Here is a 15,292-nt window from a genome sequence, read left to right as displayed (position 1 = left end):
CTGTACTCGCCCACGCCAAACGACTACGGGAATGGATCCCATCGCTGAGAATTCGTCAAACACCTTGGTGGGCGGCGGTAAGGTGGCCGAAGATGATATTGCTCGGGACGGCACCGGTCTGATACCCCATAGCTCCCAGTACTTGATATCATAACCCGAGACTGACTCCAAAAACAGGAGTTGTGAAGCTTGACCCCTGGCTGGCGCCTTTCCAGGACTCGCTAAAGCGACGCTTTAGCAAAGCCCAAGAGTGGATCAAGCGAATCGAGGACACGGAGGGCGGTTTAGACAAGTTCAGCAAGGTACGTGATGCCCGTCTCAGTTTCGGTGTGTCACCTCGCTAATCGTCTCAGGGATCGGAACTCTTTGGGCTGCAAGTGAAGGGAGATGGAAGCATTGCCTACAGGGAGTGGGCTCCCAACGCCGTCAAGGCTTCCCTTATTGGCGACTTCAGTAAGTTGTATGGGCAACCGACGTGGAAACCGCAATCTTACATATCCAGACAAATGGGACAAGAACACCCATCCCATGAAGAAGAACGAATACGGCGTTTTTGAGATTACCGTTCCTCCAACAGCCGACGGCAAGCCGGCCATCCCCCACAACTCGAAGATCAAGGTAAAATATACATGACTCCCTAATATGAGACTAAACCTAACGTTCCCAGATTACCCTCGAACTGCCCACGGCAGAATGGGTCGACAGGCTGCCCGCCTGGATTAACTATGTCACGCAGGACATCTCTGTCTCTCCCGCGTACGACGCCCGCTTCTGGAACCCGCCGGCCGCGGACCGCTACTCCTTCAAGCACACGAGGCCGCAGAAGCCGGCCAGCCTGCGCATCTACGAGGCCCACGTCGGCATCTCGTCCCCGGAGCTGCGCGTCACCACCTACAAGGAGTTCACCAAGAACATGCTCCCGCGCATCAAGAGCCTGGGATACAACGCCATCCAGCTCATGGCCATCATGGAGCACGCGTACTATGCCAGCTTCGGCTACCAGGTGAACAACTTCTTCGCCGCCAGCAGCCGCTACGGCGAGCCCGAGGACCTGAAGGAGTTGGTGGATGTGGCGCACAGCCTCGGCTTGGTGGTTCTACTTGACGTGGTGCACAGCCATGCGTCCAAGAACGTGCTGGATGGGCTGAATGAGTTCGACGGGAGTGATCATCAGTACTTCCACGCGGGTGCCAAGGGAAGACACGAGCTCTGGGATAGCCGGCTGTTCAACTATGGCCACCACGAGGTTATGCGTTTCTTGCTGAGCAACCTGCGGTTCTGGATGGACGAGTACCAATTCGACGGCTTTCGGTTTGATGGTGTCACCAGCATGCTTTACACGCACCACGGCATTGGAACGTGAGTTCTTTTCTTCTTTTTTTTCTTCTTTTCTTTCTTCTTTTTCTTCTTCTTTTTTTTTCTTCTCTTTTTTTTTCTTCTTTTTTTTCTTCTTCTTTTTCTTCTTTTTCTTCTTTTTCTTCTTCTTTTTTTTCTTCTTTTTCTTCTTCTTTTCTTTCGTGTCCGCGAGTGGTGCGTACCGAGCTGACATTTACAGCGGCTTCTCCGGCGGGTACCACGAGTACTTCGGTGCTGGCGTCGACGAGGAGGCGGTGGTTTACCTCATGATCGCCAACGAGATGCTCCATGAGCTGTACCCAGATGTCATCACTGTGGCCGAGGATGTCTCAGGAATGCCGGCGCTGTGCCTGCCGCTGTCTCTGGGTGGCGTTGGGTTCGATTACAGACTGGCCATGGCCATCCCCGACATGTGGATCAAGATCCTGAAGGAAAAGAAGGACGAGGACTGGGATATCGGCAATATTTGCTTTACGCTGACCAACCGTCGTCACGGAGAGAAGACGATCGCTTACGCCGAGAGCCACGACCAGGCGTGAGTTTGCCAGCGCTGTTGTGCGTGTGTTTCGCTAACCTTTTGCAGTCTGGTCGGCGACAAGTCGCTCATGATGCATCTCTGCGACGCCGAGCTCTACACGAACATGTCGACCCTCGCACCCCTAACCCCCGTCATCGACCGCGGCATGGCCCTGCACAAGATGATTCGGCTCCTGACGCACGGCCTAGGAGGCGAGGGTTGGCTCAACTTCGAGGGTAACGAGTTTGGCCACCCGGAGTGGCTCGACTTCCCGCGCGAGGGCAACCAGAACTCGTTCTGGTACGCTCGCCGGCAGCTGAACCTAACTGAAGACACCCTCCTGCGCTACCAGTTCCTCAACAACTTTGACCGCTCCATGAACGTCTGCGAGGGCAAGTACGGCTGGCTGCATGCGGCCCAGGCCTTCATCTCGCTCAAGCACGAGGGCGACAAGGTTATTGTTTTTGAGCGGGGCGGGCTGGTGTTTGTCTTCAACTTCCACCCCACCCAGAGCTTTACCGATTACCGCATTGGCATCGAGGCTGCCGGCACCTACCGGATCGTGCTGGATTCGGACACCAAGGACCATGGCGGCTTCTGTCGCCTGGACGAGGGCACTCGTTTCTTTACGCAGCCGCTCGAGTGGAACGGAAGGAAGAACTGCACACACGTGTATATCCCGTGCAGAACTGCTTTCGTAAGTCGAGTCTCGATCCCCTCGTTTTTGCAGCGTGCTAACAATCTGGTTATAGATTCTGGCACCGGAATCAAGGGTGTTGCAGCAGTAATTCTAGTGGTGAGTAGGGAAGGTAAAGACAGCGGAGGAGGCCGTCGTTGGTTGTATCCATCTTATTCGTAGCGCGTGGATGTGTGCTCAAAAAAGGAAGATCGAGCGGGGTAGGAAAGGGAAAGGATGGGGTTCAAATGGTTCAAATGTTGCGTTTCCGATGCAGTTGCAGGATTTGGAGTTGCCAGCAAAATGCCACTTGTCCCGTCCAATAAGCAACTGGTTCGTGACGATGGCGTCCTGAAGTCAAGGCCCGACCCGGGACCTCCCGGTGGACCGTCTCAACAGCAACGGAACCTGGAAATGGTGCAGGGTGCAGGCAGTCAATTGAATGGAGAAATCGTACATATTGACTTCAGATGGGGTAATGTGGCAATGGTAAGTAAAGCTCAGGTCCTAGTAGAAAAAGCTGATACATTCATTGTCGTAAATACAAAAAAACCCTCTGGCAGAGGACTCTGTCGGCAAATGTCTCCCTAGAAATTCAAGAATTCAAGAAAACGGCAACTGAAGTCGCAAGTTTGACGGGAAGGCTGGGGTCCGAGGCCCACCCACCTCATGGACAAAAAAAGCCGAACTCCAAGTGCAGATGTCGGCAATGGAAACTTCGAGTCCTCAGCTGGAGGAATATAACGAAAGTCATCCTGAAGCCCAAAGAAACTCTATTTGCTCCATTTCCTTTACTTTTACCCTCTTTCTTTCATTTGACTTAGTTTTCTCGATTTCTTTTCATTTGTTCTTTTTGCCTGATTTCTTGCTTTCCTTTCGAGTTCGGCTTTTTTTGGCCAGAGGGTGCCACCCTTTGCCCAAAACAACAGTGGAGGTCACGTGTAAAGTTGGAGCTCCGCAGCTCAAGCCGAAAGCTCGTCGAGAGATTTTCGAACCCGTTTTCTTCCACCCTCCCCCCGAGCCATCTTTCCTCACTGCACATCCACCGTCTCCAAGTCCGCCCTTCATCATCGGCACGATGTTTAAGAGGTGAGTCTCCGCCGGAATACCGAACTCCCCGGCGTGGGATGCGCCAATTGAGTCCAATTGATGCTGATGCAAAGCCTTTTTCCCCTCGCGCAGCGGCATTTCCGCCTTTGCCCGGACAGCCCGTCCGTCGTTCGCCGCGGCGACTCGTCGCGCCGTTCGCCCGGCCAGCCTCAACTTCCGGGCCCCCGCCCTCAGCAGGTTCGCCAGCACGGCCGGTGTTGGTGATGGCAAGATCTACCAGGTCATCGGTAAGCTTCCTCGACTCGGCGCGCCGTCTTGTGCCCGAGGTGGTCCGGGAAAATTGTTTCGCTTGGCTTGGCTAACCGCGCAAACCCAACAGGTGCCGTCGTCGATGGTTAGTAGCTCTTGTGGCCTCAACGTGCCCCAGCGGGCAGCTCCAAGCCGCATGTAGCTGACGCCGTCGACAGTCAAGTTCGATACCGACAAGCTCCCCCCCATTCTCAACGCCCTTGAGACCACCAACAATGGCCAGAAGCTCGTTCTCGAGGTCTCGGTATGCCAAGATTTCCACCCGCCAGCTGTCCCAATTTGGTGTACTGACCGCCCGACGTAGCAACATCTCGGCGAGAACGTCGTGAGGTGCATTGCCATGGACGGTTGGTTTCCCTTGCTATGCGCCACGTCGAGGAGGGTCTTCTAAACGGAATATCTAGGTACTGAGGGTCTGGTTCGTGGTGCCAAGGCTGCTGATAGTGAGTTTCTCTCCTGGTCCTGTATTGTGCCCTGCAGCTTGCTAACATACCCCTCCAGCTGGTGCTCCCATCACCATCCCGTGAGTTTAAAACACTGGAGAGGGAGAAAAAAAATGCCGACAAGCTCGGGCATTGGCTGACTTGAATGCCGTATAGTGTCGGCCCCGCCACTCTCGGCCGTATCATGAACGTCACCGGTGACCCGATCGACGAGCGTGGGCCCATCAAGACTGACAAGTTCCTGCCCATTCACGCCGAGGCTCCCGAGTTCGTTGACCAGTCGACGACTGCCGAGATTCTGGTGACGGGTATCAAGGTCGTGGATCTGCTCGCCCCCTACGCTCGTGGTGGAAAGATTGGTCTCTTCGGTGGTGCCGGTGTCGGCAAGACCGTCTTCATTCAGGAGCTTATCAACAACATCGCCAAGGCCCACGGTGGTTACTCCGTCTTCACCGGTGTCGGCGAGCGTACCCGTGAGGGTAACGATCTGTACCACGAAATGCAGGAGACCTCCGTCATTCAGCTCGACGGCGAGTCCAAGGTCGCCCTCGTGTTCGGTCAGATGAACGAGCCCCCCGGAGCCCGTGCCCGTGTCGCCCTTACCGGTGTAAGTTGCCCCATCTTTCTTCATTGCTTCCCCTTTTGCTTCACCGTTCTTTCCCATTGGACTCGGTTGCTCTTGCCATGAGATCTTGAGATTCAGGTGCTGCCTGGAGAGTCAGTGACTCGGCCTGGGTGTTGCCCAAGATGGAGTGCACTTACATCTGCTTGCGACAACTAGCTGGCAATCACTTCACATCTGCTTGCAACAACTAGCTAACATCTCATGCCAAACATTAAGTTAACGGTGGCCGAATATTTTCGCGACGAGGAGGGCCAGGATGGTGAGTTGACTTTACCCCCCAAGACGCAACTTATCACGCAAGACGCTAACCTGGAGCAGTGCTTCTCTTCATCGACAACATTTTCCGTTTCACCCAGGCCGGTTCCGAGGTGTCTGCCCTTTTGGGTCGTATCCCCTCTGCCGTCGGTTACCAACCCACTCTCGCCGTCGACATGGGTGGTATGCAAGAGCGTATTACCACCACCAAGAAGGGCTCCATTACCTCCGTCCAGGCCGTCTACGTCCCCGCTGACGATTTGACTGATCCTGCCCCCGCCACCACCTTCGCCCATTTGGACGCCACCACTGTCTTGTCCCGTGGTATCTCCGAGTTGGGTATCTACCCCGCCGTCGACCCCCTCGACTCCAAGTCTCGTATGCTCGACCCCCGTATTGTCGGCCAAGAGCACTACGACATCGCCTCGCGCGTCCAGCAGATCCTCCAGGAGTACAAGTCGCTGCAGGACATCATTGCCATTCTCGGTATGGACGAACTGTCGGAAGCCGACAAGCTTACCGTCGAGCGCGCCCGTAAGATCCAGCGTTTCCTGAGCCAGCCCTTCACTGTCGCCCAGGTCTTCACTGGTATCGAGGGCAAGCTCGTCGACCTCAAGGACACGATCAACTCGTTCAAGTCCATCCTGGCCGGTGAGGGTGACGACCTTCCCGAGGGTGCTTTCTACATGGTTGGTGACTTTGCGTCGGCGCGGGAGAAGGGTGAGAAGATTCTGGCTGAGCTCGAGCAGAGCGCTTAATCGGGTGGCCTGTAAAACCGGGAAGGATTCGGTTACCTGTGTATAGAAGCGAATGGTTTCCGGGGAGTTCCCTAGCTCAGTCAAGTTTCGTTTGTGAGCTGTGTATCAATCAATTTCTCTGTCCCTGGCCTTGTTTGTGACGTCTGCTTTAGTGATTGTGTCCAGTGGCAGCCCCAAGGTAGGTACATCTTTGTCCCGGAACATGTCGTGGCTCCGTCTCCGCTGTTGGTGCTCCATCTGTATATTTTTCCTCCGCCATTCCTTACATCATTTACACATGGCTCATCCTTGAAACGACGAAACGATCCCCTCACGGCCACAGCCGAAACTCCAACGCCAAACTAAACGCTACGGATTTCGATAAAAGAAAAACACACCCCCTCCAAATTCACATCCTGCGAGGCAAACTCGCTCCCGGTCAACACAACTCAACCTCCAGCTTCCTGGCCCGGTACGCCTGCACCTCGGGGGCCATATCATCCTCCATCAGCGCCCGGATCGCCAGCTCCCTCTCCCCAGCCGGCGACACCGGCTCCACGAACATATCCGTCGGCTCGTCCCAGCCCGGGTCATCCAGCAACAGCCTCGCCACCCCTCTATTATCCGTCTCCCGCAGCGCCGCCAGCGGCACCCGCAGCAGGCCCGCCCACGCGGGGCCCAGCAGCCGCGCGATGTTGGGGATCTCGAACCCGGCTATCCCGTCCATCCACCAGCACGACCGCGCCTTGAAGGTGATGAAGACGAGGTAGTGCGCCAGGATGACGAGCGCCCGGGGCCGCCGCTCCCGCGCCGCCTGGATGATGGGTTTGGGCAGGTAGGTCAGGAAGGTCACGATCCGCAGGAACAGCCGGTGGCTGAAGCCGTTGCGCAGCTCGAGGTAGAGGGAGCCGAGGAATTTGAGGGCCTTGTAGTATTTGGGGACGAGCGGGTGGTCCGGGTCGTCGGTCTTGATGGAGGCGACCATGAAGAGCAGGTAGTTGGGCAGGGCGTGCGCCGAGGCGTCCATGTCGACGGCCGGGCGGAAGAGGAGCGCCGCGATGCCCGTGCGGAACATCTGTGGGAAGTTGGTCACGTTGATGATGGCGCCGATGCCCTTCCACAGCGTCATCCAGTCGAGGAAGGAGAAGGGCCGGGCGTCTTCGCCCCGGAAGATGTGTGTTGAGAGACCGCAGACCATGAGCGAGTTGGCGAGGAGGGCGGGGTAGGTGGCCGGGTCGGCGGCTTCGACGGCTTTGCGGTAGGATTCTAGGGCCTTGGTCCGGTACTGGATCTCGAGGGAGCGCGATATGTCTAGGTTGGGTATGCCGAGGTGGTTGATGTGCATGGCTGTGAGCCCTAGGATGCAGTTCATCAGGAAGGGGTTGGCGAAGGCCTGCTGGACGACGTTTACTCGGAGGACCACGTCAACGCTGCGTTCCTTTAGCTGGCCGGTCGAGAAGGAGGCGTAGGTGGCGGTGGTGTAGAACCACAACAGCCGCATGTCGGCTTGGGTGTGGCCGCTGGGTATAAACTGAGGTTGCTGGGTGATGGTGTCGGCGTGCCTGCCCACCAATACGAAATCGGGAGAGGAAGCCGGAGTGAAAGCCGAAGCGGGAGCCGGTGTTGAAGCCGGCCTGCTGTCGGAAGACGATGCGGGCGAGGTGGTCCTGCTCCGGGATACACGCGCCGGCGGAGGTGCCACCAGGTACACGCACTTGTCACCCCGGACAGTACACGGATGGCAGACGGGGCGGCCCTCGTCGCACTTGACCTTGCGGGCCTTGCAGTTGCGGCATCCCGTCCTCGATTTGCGGTGCGGACGTTTGGCGTGGTAGGGTTTCCCGGCTGGTGCCGTCGCGGGGGCGGAACTACCTTGGTCTTCCGGCATCTTGTTTTGACTTCTTCGGGCTCGGGCCTTCGACGGGGCGAGATATCATCAGTTAGTTATTACGCATCACCCGAGAGAGGTTCAGATTTCTCTGTGTATTTGTCAAAGTCACTGTTTGATGCGCCGCGTCAGATGCCAAGGGTTTATTTCCATAGATAGGTAAGGTAACCAGCGCTGCCTGAACCTGAAAAGGTGGAGGGTAGGATCTACTACCTAGTTAGTTAGTACGTCGGTTGAAGTACGTTATATCCAATATGTGTGTCCGGCGATCTCCCCCAGGTCTGACTGACAATGGGCTGATTGGAAATCATGCCCTCTCCTTTGGTCCCGTGCCTGGGTTGACATGGATGCATGCCGCTCAACACCATGGCCATGTTTAGCGAAAGTTCGCGGCTTTGCTCGGCAGTGTCTTGGGGGGCTGACTCCCCGTGGCTGGGTGGCTTAACCAGTCGTTCAGTGGGTGAGCCCCCTGTGCTGACGCCGCTCGGCGTTGTCAAGAGTAAAAGTGGAGACGTAACGCCCGGACCACACACCTACCATTTGCCCGTCCCTGCAGTGAGTTCGACGCGTAACGCGACGTAAGCACCGGCAGGGGAATGGTTGCTCTCTTACACACCATGTGAAAGCCTCATGTCAAAAACTGAATTTGTCGGTTTGATAGGTACATCACCCTGAAAATGAGCGGATCTCTCTTCCAGCTCTCCGATGAGCTGGTCCTCGAGGCGTTGAATCACTCATTTCCCTGTCGAGAAACACAAATTCGGTCTCTCGCAACACTTGTTTATGTAAGTTATTGACAAAATCTCCTGAGCAAGTATTGAAACTATGATGAGTTGTTCTAACTAGCTCAGCCTGGTGCTGCACCATGTCGAAATCTGGTCATCTACGGCACCGAGGCTACGGGGAAGAGCGCCATCACGACAGCCCTATTGGCTAAACTCTCAGATCAGACGAGAGATGATGGGTTGAATCTCAAACATGCTGTGGTCAACTCGGCAGAATACATCACAGCCCGGCATCTATATGAGACCGTCGTTGGCAAGGTCGCTGATGCTCTGGAATGGGATGCCGCCCCTACTAGGTGCGAGACGGTATCGCAGTTGACAGTTGAGCTGTCCAAGATGCTCAAGTACACCCCTCGCCCTGACGGCTTCCGCTTCGTGCTCGTCTTTGACGGCATCGACCGCCAACGAGACGCCCCTCACACCCTGCTTCCTGCTCTGGCGAGGCTGTCCGAGATTGTAAGTAACGGGTTTGTGAAACCTCAACTTCGCCATTTGTTAACAACCGCGCTCAGATCCCCTGCTTAACGGCAGTCTTCATCGTCACCTCCCCACCACCCAACTTCCTGCTCACCTCCTCCGTCCCACATCTCCACTTCCCGACCTACACCAAAACCGACTTCATCGCCATCCTCTCTGCATCCCCTCCCGCGGCGCTCCCCAACACAACCGCCCAGGAAACAGCCGACCTCTGGGCGCGCTTCACCGCCGCCGTCCACGACGCGCTCGCCCGCGCCGCCTCCCGCACGCTACCCTCCTTCCGCCACGCCTGCGCCGCCCTCTGGCCGCGCTTCACGGCGCCCATCCACGCGCGCACCCACTCGGCCCGCGAGTTCTCCAAGCTGCTCGTCGCCGCCCGCGTCCACTTCCAAGACGAGCGCCTCCTCGACCCAGGCGTCCTCGCCCCCCCCCCAACCACCACCACATCAACCACAACCACAACCACCACCACCCAAACCCAACCCGCCCCCAAACCAGGAACCCCCAAAACCGCACCGCCCACAAGCACGACAACCACCACCAACGCAACCACCAACGCCGGCGCCGCCCTGGCCTCCCTTCTGCCCACAACCGCCCGCCTCCTCCTCCTCGCCGCCTACCTGGCCTCACACAACGCGACCCGGCACGACCTGACCCTCTTCTCCACCCACCACCACGGCCGAAAACGCCGACGCGGCGGCGGCGGCGGCGGCGGCAGGGGCGGTGGAGGCGTCGGTCGGCCGCGCAGCAAGCACCGCAAGATCGCGCGCAAGCTGCTCGGGGCGCATGCGTTTGTGTTGGAGCGGATGTTGGCTATTTTTGCGGCTGTTAGGGGGGAGTGGGAGGACGGTTCTAATAATGGTGGTGGGGGGGGGGAGCAGAAGGCGGGGGAGGCGGATGTGGGGATGGCGATCGCGACGCTGGCGAGTTTGAGGTTGTTGGTGAGGGTTGGTGGCGGTGGGGGGGCGGCGGGCGAGGATATGATGGATTGTGGGGGGAAGTGGAGGGTGAATGTTGGGTGGGAGGTTATTCGCGGGTTGGGGAGGGGGGTTGGGGTGGAGGTGGAGGAGTGGTTGATTGAGTGAGGAAGTGAGGGGGTGAGGGAGTGAGTGAGTGGGTGGGTGGGTGAGAGATGTGGCGGATTGTATTGTTATGTATACGAATAATCATATCAGGGGAGGGATAAAGGGTGTTGTTGGTGGGTGGTTTGTGAGATACAAGCTCTATTCATGCAAAATAGTCATACAGCGAGCACCGGCGCCCATTCAAAATAACCGTACAAAACGCCCTCTAGCCCTCAGTGGATGCAAACCGAAGATCTAGACATGTAGCATACACGAGGCACGCAAACTAATGAACGTCAAGCCCATACCGTCATACCCGCCTCTTGAATCCAAACCCAATTTAATCATCCCAAGCATGAACCCGAGCGCTCGCTCTCATATGTAATAGTAGATATCCATCCCTCTCACCTCGCGTCCTCACCGCGCAGCCACCTTTGGGCTGTCGCCCGTCCGCCAGGTATCTTCCTGCCTCGTCCCCGGCGGCCGCCAGGCGGCATTGCTCATCCCCCTATTCCTCCCGCCACCGCGCCCGCCGGCATCGTCCGACTTCTTGGTATCGGCCACGACGCCGCTCGACGCAAAAGCCGCCGCCGCCGCACTGCCCTGCGTGTACGCATGCCCGGCCACGGGCTCGCCCACCCCGACAGGGCTCTCAAATAGCGCCGGCCCAACCTGGGCGCCCGGCCCGGCCGGGAGCGTGTGCTTGGTGCTCAGCGGTAGCAGCATGGCCTCCCTGCGGGTCTCCGTCATGGAGCGGGCGCGCTGGTCGGCCTTGTTCTTGTCGCTGCTGCGGTCGTACAGGTACAGCCCCAGGAAGGTCAGGGCGATGCCGACGGCCTGGACGCGGGTGGTCGGGCTGCGGAACCAGAGGATGGCGATGATGATGACGAAGACGCGCTTGATCAGCGACGCGACCGAGTACGTGACGGGCGAGACCATGGACAGCAGCACGAAGGCGAGGATGTTCTGGCCGAAGTGGAAGGTCCCGTTGAAGATGTACTCCAGCACCAGCGGGCCGTGGTCGAGCGAGTTGGGGCTCTGGATCAGGTCCACGCTGCCGTCCCAAAGGAAATCGCCGATGATGTCGATTCCCTCAGACCATAGCCAGATAGGGCCCGTCAAGAGGAATGCCATGCCAGACGAATAGCAGAGCAGGTTGAGCTTGTCGAGCTTGCGGGATTGGTGGCTCCCTTCCTGTTCGGCGCGTGCCGCTTCATTGAAGAGCCGCTTGGAGAAGATATTTTGGGTGACGAAGATGATAGCGGCGAGCAGGGCGTACAGGATGCCGAGGAACTGACCACCAAATCCGTGCTTGCCCGAGCAGGCGAGCATGACACCAAAAGTGAGCGGGATGAGGGAGAAGTATGTCGCCCTGGGATAGCGGATGTCGAAGATAAAGCGGTAGGCTAGGACGGTGAAGAGTGGGGAGAGCCCCTTGATGGTGTGGACGAGAGACACGGGGATTTTGGATGTGGCATTCGAACTAAGAAGGTGGCCTCCTATTTGGAAGGCGGCGAGCGGTAGTGTTGTTCTGATCACATCTCGTGAAGGAGCCCGGATCGGATGCTTTAGCGCCGGGACTGCGGCCCTGAGTCGGGGAAAGGTGGATGCTAGCCACGAGAATAGCAGGCAGTAGGAGGATACGAAGCCGAACTGAACGAGGGTCAAGGTCGCAGGTTTATCGAAGGCCGTGAGGATGGCTTTCGAGGATGTGTTGGTGAGGGCGGACGACCAGTACCACATGACGCAGAGGCCCTGCGCGAGGGTGATCAGCATTGAGTTTATCTCTACTCTCGCAGGACTAAGAACATACGATTAACTTCCAAGAAACGGGCGCACGAAGCGCCCCTGCGATTTCCTGGGCGTTTTGGCTCATGCTAGCGGAGCGCATTCGATGGACGGCATTGCTAATGCTGGCCTTCTTGGAATGGCCCGACGAACCCGAGAGGGCAGCCCGAGGAGCCCACCTCACCCTACTGTCTCTACGGGCGTGCCAGCGACCCGCATGAGAAGCGTCACCGTTACCGGGCATCAAATTGTTTTGCTGCCATCGCTGGCCCGGCGGCTGCACACCCGGCAGAGTCTGCCCGGCATCGAAATCGGGGAACTTTTCCGTTTCTCCCTGCCCCGACCCGCCGTGTGAGTCCCCAAAAGACTTGTTTGTGGACGAGCGAGACTGGGACGCAGCCCGCATATGGGAACCGGTCGAGTGCGACGTAGAGTGCGGCATTGCGCGCGAAGGCGCTTCGAGGAGGGAAAAGTGGCCCGGGGGCTCGCTGAGGGATTCGGCAAAACGAGCGCAAAGCGGCGACTGGAAAAATAACGAACGAAAGTGCTGACGCGCTGCTCCTGGACTATGTGATCATGGCCGCGTCCCCGTGTACGTTTGTTGTTCAACACGAGGTGAAAGGAAACAAAATCGCGGCAATTGGCGGTTGCACAGGTGTCAGTCGCTTGCAACTTGGAGGGGCGCAATCTGGTTTGGCATCTGCCAAATAAGCTCTCTTGGCGTCTCCAATCCGCTGCTGCAGGCGTCGCACGCGGTCTGGACCAGTGGAAACAGAGGGTCCAGGAGAGGGTGCGCAATACGCACGGCCACAGTGGCAGAAGTGGCTCCAGCAGCTGCAACGCCAAGAAACTCTGGACCAGCCACAGCCCGATCCCTGCTGCTTCAAACTTTTGGCGGCGCGCAATCGTGATAAGCCAGCCATGCAACAACCGCGTGCAGCTCCACCAAATACTGCATCTTCAACGACAGCCGAACAACCATCCCCAGCAACTTGGATTCCGACAGATCCTATCGCGGATGCTTTAACCCTCCGAAACTTACATCCAAATCTTGAGCGGCCGGCTCACATCAGGCAAGATGGCGGCGCCAAAGATGACCAAGAACCAAATGCGCCGGGCCAAGAAGAAGGAGCAAAGGAAGGCCCAGGTCGACGGCGAAGTGAGTGATCCCCTTCTGTTTTTTGTTGCTTAATCTTGCTGACTGCTGTAGCAAAACGGATCCAAGGAACCCGAGGTCAAGGAGGAGGCGACGAATGACGAGACTACCGTCGATGGCGAGAACAAACCAACCGACCTCGAGGTAAAGAAGGACCCCGACGCGTCCGCCAAGATCGATGCCGACGGCCCAGTCGACGACTCCCTTCTTGCCGAGGACGACCCTGCGTTCGCGGCATACAAGACTGTTTTCGAAAGGTTCGGCTTGAGCTTGGAGGATGAAGAGGTCTCGAGGGAAGCCAACGCGGGGAACAAGGGCGAGGTCTTCTTCGACCAGGATGACGAGATCCCGAGCGAGGACGAAGATGCGCAACAAAAGATGTCGAAAAAGAAGCGGAAGAAGCTGAACAAGCTGTCTATCGCCGAACTCAAGGCGTTAGTGCGGAATCCCGAGGTCGTCGAGTGGCACGACGTCTCGTCCTCCGACCCTCGCCTCCTCGTCCAGATCAAGGCACAGCGCAACATTGTCCCCGTACCGGGGCACTGGTCTCTGAAACGCGAATACCTCTCCAGCAAGCGAGGTGTCGAGAAGCCGCCCTTTAAGCTGCCCAAGTTCATCGCCGAGACCGGTATCACCGAGATGCGCGACGCCGTCCTCGAGAAGCAGGCAGAGCAGACACTCAAGCAGAAACAGCGCGAGAGGGTACAGCCGAAGATGGGTAAACTCGACATCGATTACCAAAAGCTCTACGATGCCTTCTTCCGCCATCAAACAAAGCCGGACCTGACACGGTTTGGTGACGTCTATTACGAGGGCAAGGAGTGGGAGGCGGACTACAAGGTGTTCAAGCCCGGTGACCTCAGCGAGGCATTGAGGGAAGCGCTCGGCATGCAGCCGGGTTTCCCCCCTCCATGGTTGCTTCAACAACAACGTGTTGGCCCACCGCCGTCCTACCCAACTTTCAAAATCCCCGGCCTCAACGCCCCCGTCCCACCAGGAGCAGCATGGGGCTTCCAGCCCGGCCAGTGGGGTAAACCCCCACTAGATGAATATAACCGCCCTCTCTACGGCGGCGACATCTTCGGCATCATGGCACCCGGCCAACCTGGCGCGGCAGCACCCTACCAACAACAACCGCAACAACCCCAAACCGCGGCCGCCACCTCCCTCGCCGAGCCCGTCGAACGGAGCCTCTGGGGCGAACTCCAGCCCCCGGCCGAAGAATCCGAGGAAGAAGAATCCGAAGAGGAGGAGTCGGACGAGGAGGGCTCGGAAGCGGGCGACCTCCCACCGGGCGGCACCGACACGACCACCGGCCTGGAGACGCCCGGCGGGTACGCCAGCACCGTGCACACCGACATGCACGCGGCGCCCGCGGGCGTCGAGACCAGCATGGCGGGCGAGTTCGACCTGCGCAAGACGCGGCGCGGCTTCGAGACGGAGGAATCCTCGTACGGCGGCGGCGGACCGCGTCAGGCCTACACGGTCATCCCCGAACGCCAGGGCCGCGCCGAGGGCTTCTTCGGCAGCGACAAGACGTACGACCTCACCAAGGGCCCGCCTCCCGGCGCTGCCGTGCCCGTGCTCGGCGGCGCGGACGACGACGCGACGCGCAAGCGCAAGAAGCCCGGCGACGTGGACGTGGCGCTCGACCCGGACGCGCTGGCGGGCGGCGGCGGCATGGACAAGGAGGAGCTGCGGCGGCAGTTCGAGGCCGGCCGCCGCGAGGAGGGCGTCGGCGCCCAGTGGAGCCGCTCCGCCGCCTACGAGGAAGACCTGAGCGATATGATCGCCCAGGAGAGCAGGAAGCGGCAGCGGCGCGAGGAGGAGCGGCGCGGGGAGCGCGAGAAGGCTAGGAGGTAGATGGGTTGGTTGGTTGAAGGTATCTACCTAGGTATCTATGGTTCGGTTGAGGGGGGAATTGTTGGGCAGGCATTACTTGGGCGTTTTGGGTGCTGCTTGCTGTCTTGTGAGTTTTGGGGTGTGGAGTGTATAATATGGTTTGCAGTAGTAGTAGTAGCAGTTGGTGGTGCAAGTGGGGAGATGAAATGCAAAAAGTACACCAACAAAGCGCTATCGAACCGTAAGAAAGAGCGGGAAGTGAAGTGAAAGTCGGTACTGTCTTCCTGATACATTCAGTGTTTGTGTTACAGTCCTTAATGTGTC

The 15,292-nt window shown here is 58.2% G+C and overlaps 5 protein-coding genes across 5 annotated transcripts; 3 read left to right on the top strand and 2 right to left on the bottom strand.

Moving 5' to 3' along the window:
- Positions 1-31: 31 nt before the first annotated feature.
- On the top strand, positions 32-5,989 carry B0H64DRAFT_419088 (alpha-glucan branching enzyme; the record flags this gene model as incomplete). The annotated part of the gene is made up of 14 exons (XM_062805357.1): positions 32-77; positions 178-302; positions 354-453; positions 503-618; positions 668-1,359; positions 1,556-1,891; positions 1,940-2,515; positions 3,732-3,886; positions 4,067-4,152; positions 4,213-4,255; positions 4,313-4,351; positions 4,410-4,431; positions 4,508-4,962; positions 5,295-5,989. 14 exons carry the CDS (start codon positions 32-34, stop codon positions 5,987-5,989), a joined length of 3,486 nt encoding a protein of 1,161 aa, XP_062656820.1.
- Positions 5,990-6,119: 130 nt separating this feature from the next.
- B0H64DRAFT_403963 (uncharacterized protein) lies at positions 6,120-8,341 on the bottom strand. Its single transcript, XM_062804361.1, has 2 exons — positions 8,147-8,341; positions 6,120-8,065 (listed from the first exon to the last, which is right to left on the bottom strand). The coding sequence occupies exon 2, from the start codon at positions 7,854-7,856 to the stop codon at positions 6,408-6,410; it is 1,449 nt and encodes a 482-aa protein (XP_062656819.1). The 5' UTR covers positions 7,857-8,065; positions 8,147-8,341; the 3' UTR covers positions 6,120-6,407.
- A 78-nt stretch (positions 8,342-8,419) lies between these two features.
- Positions 8,420-10,203, top strand: B0H64DRAFT_434504 (origin recognition complex subunit 5 C-terminus-domain-containing protein; the record flags this gene model as incomplete). The annotated part of the gene is made up of 3 exons (XM_062806094.1): positions 8,420-8,641; positions 8,708-9,097; positions 9,154-10,203. The coding sequence occupies exons 1-3, from the start codon at positions 8,534-8,536 to the stop codon at positions 10,201-10,203; spliced, it is 1,548 nt and encodes a 515-aa protein (XP_062656818.1). The 5' UTR covers positions 8,420-8,533.
- Positions 10,204-10,327: 124 nt separating this feature from the next.
- On the bottom strand, positions 10,328-12,633 carry B0H64DRAFT_345704 (triose-phosphate transporter family-domain-containing protein). Its single transcript, XM_062801319.1, has 2 exons — positions 11,996-12,633; positions 10,328-11,937 (listed from the first exon to the last, which is right to left on the bottom strand). The coding sequence occupies exons 1-2, from the start codon at positions 12,410-12,412 to the stop codon at positions 10,600-10,602; spliced, it is 1,755 nt and encodes a 584-aa protein (XP_062656817.1). The 5' UTR covers positions 12,413-12,633; the 3' UTR covers positions 10,328-10,599.
- A 246-nt stretch (positions 12,634-12,879) lies between these two features.
- Positions 12,880-15,249, top strand: B0H64DRAFT_363789 (uncharacterized protein). The gene is made up of 2 exons (XM_062801813.1): positions 12,880-13,129; positions 13,181-15,249. Exons 1-2 carry the CDS (start codon positions 13,049-13,051, stop codon positions 14,987-14,989), a joined length of 1,890 nt encoding a protein of 629 aa, XP_062656816.1. The 5' UTR covers positions 12,880-13,048; the 3' UTR covers positions 14,990-15,249.
- The last annotated feature ends 43 nt before the right edge of the window (positions 15,250-15,292 follow it).

Source organism: Chaetomium fimeti (assembly GCF_033439085.1).
Source record: "Chaetomium fimeti strain CBS 168.71 chromosome Unknown B0H64scaffold_6, whole genome shotgun sequence".
Taxonomy (NCBI): domain Eukaryota; kingdom Fungi; phylum Ascomycota; class Sordariomycetes; order Sordariales; family Chaetomiaceae; genus Chaetomium; species Chaetomium fimeti.
The sequence above is the reverse complement of the archived record's forward strand: the minus strand, read 5'-3'. Positions and strand labels throughout refer to the sequence as shown.

Coding starts and splice junctions, on each gene's coding strand:
- B0H64DRAFT_363789 (XM_062801813.1), top strand. CDS start 13,049: ATGGCGGCGCCAAAGATGACCAAGAACCAAATGCGCCGGGCCAAGAAG. Junction 13,130..13,180: donor AGGCCCAGGTCGACGGCGAA/GTGAGTGATCCC, acceptor TGACTGCTGTAG/CAAAACGGATCCAAGGAACC.
- B0H64DRAFT_345704 (XM_062801319.1), bottom strand. CDS start 12,412: ATGCCGCACTCTACGTCGCACTCGACCGGTTCCCATATGCGGGCTGCG. Junction 11,938..11,995: donor CCGTTTCTTGGAAGTTAATC/GTATGTTCTTAG, acceptor ACCCTCGCGCAG/GGCCTCTGCGTCATGTGGTA.
- B0H64DRAFT_403963 (XM_062804361.1), bottom strand. CDS start 7,856: ATGCCGGAAGACCAAGGTAGTTCCGCCCCCGCGACGGCACCAGCCGGG.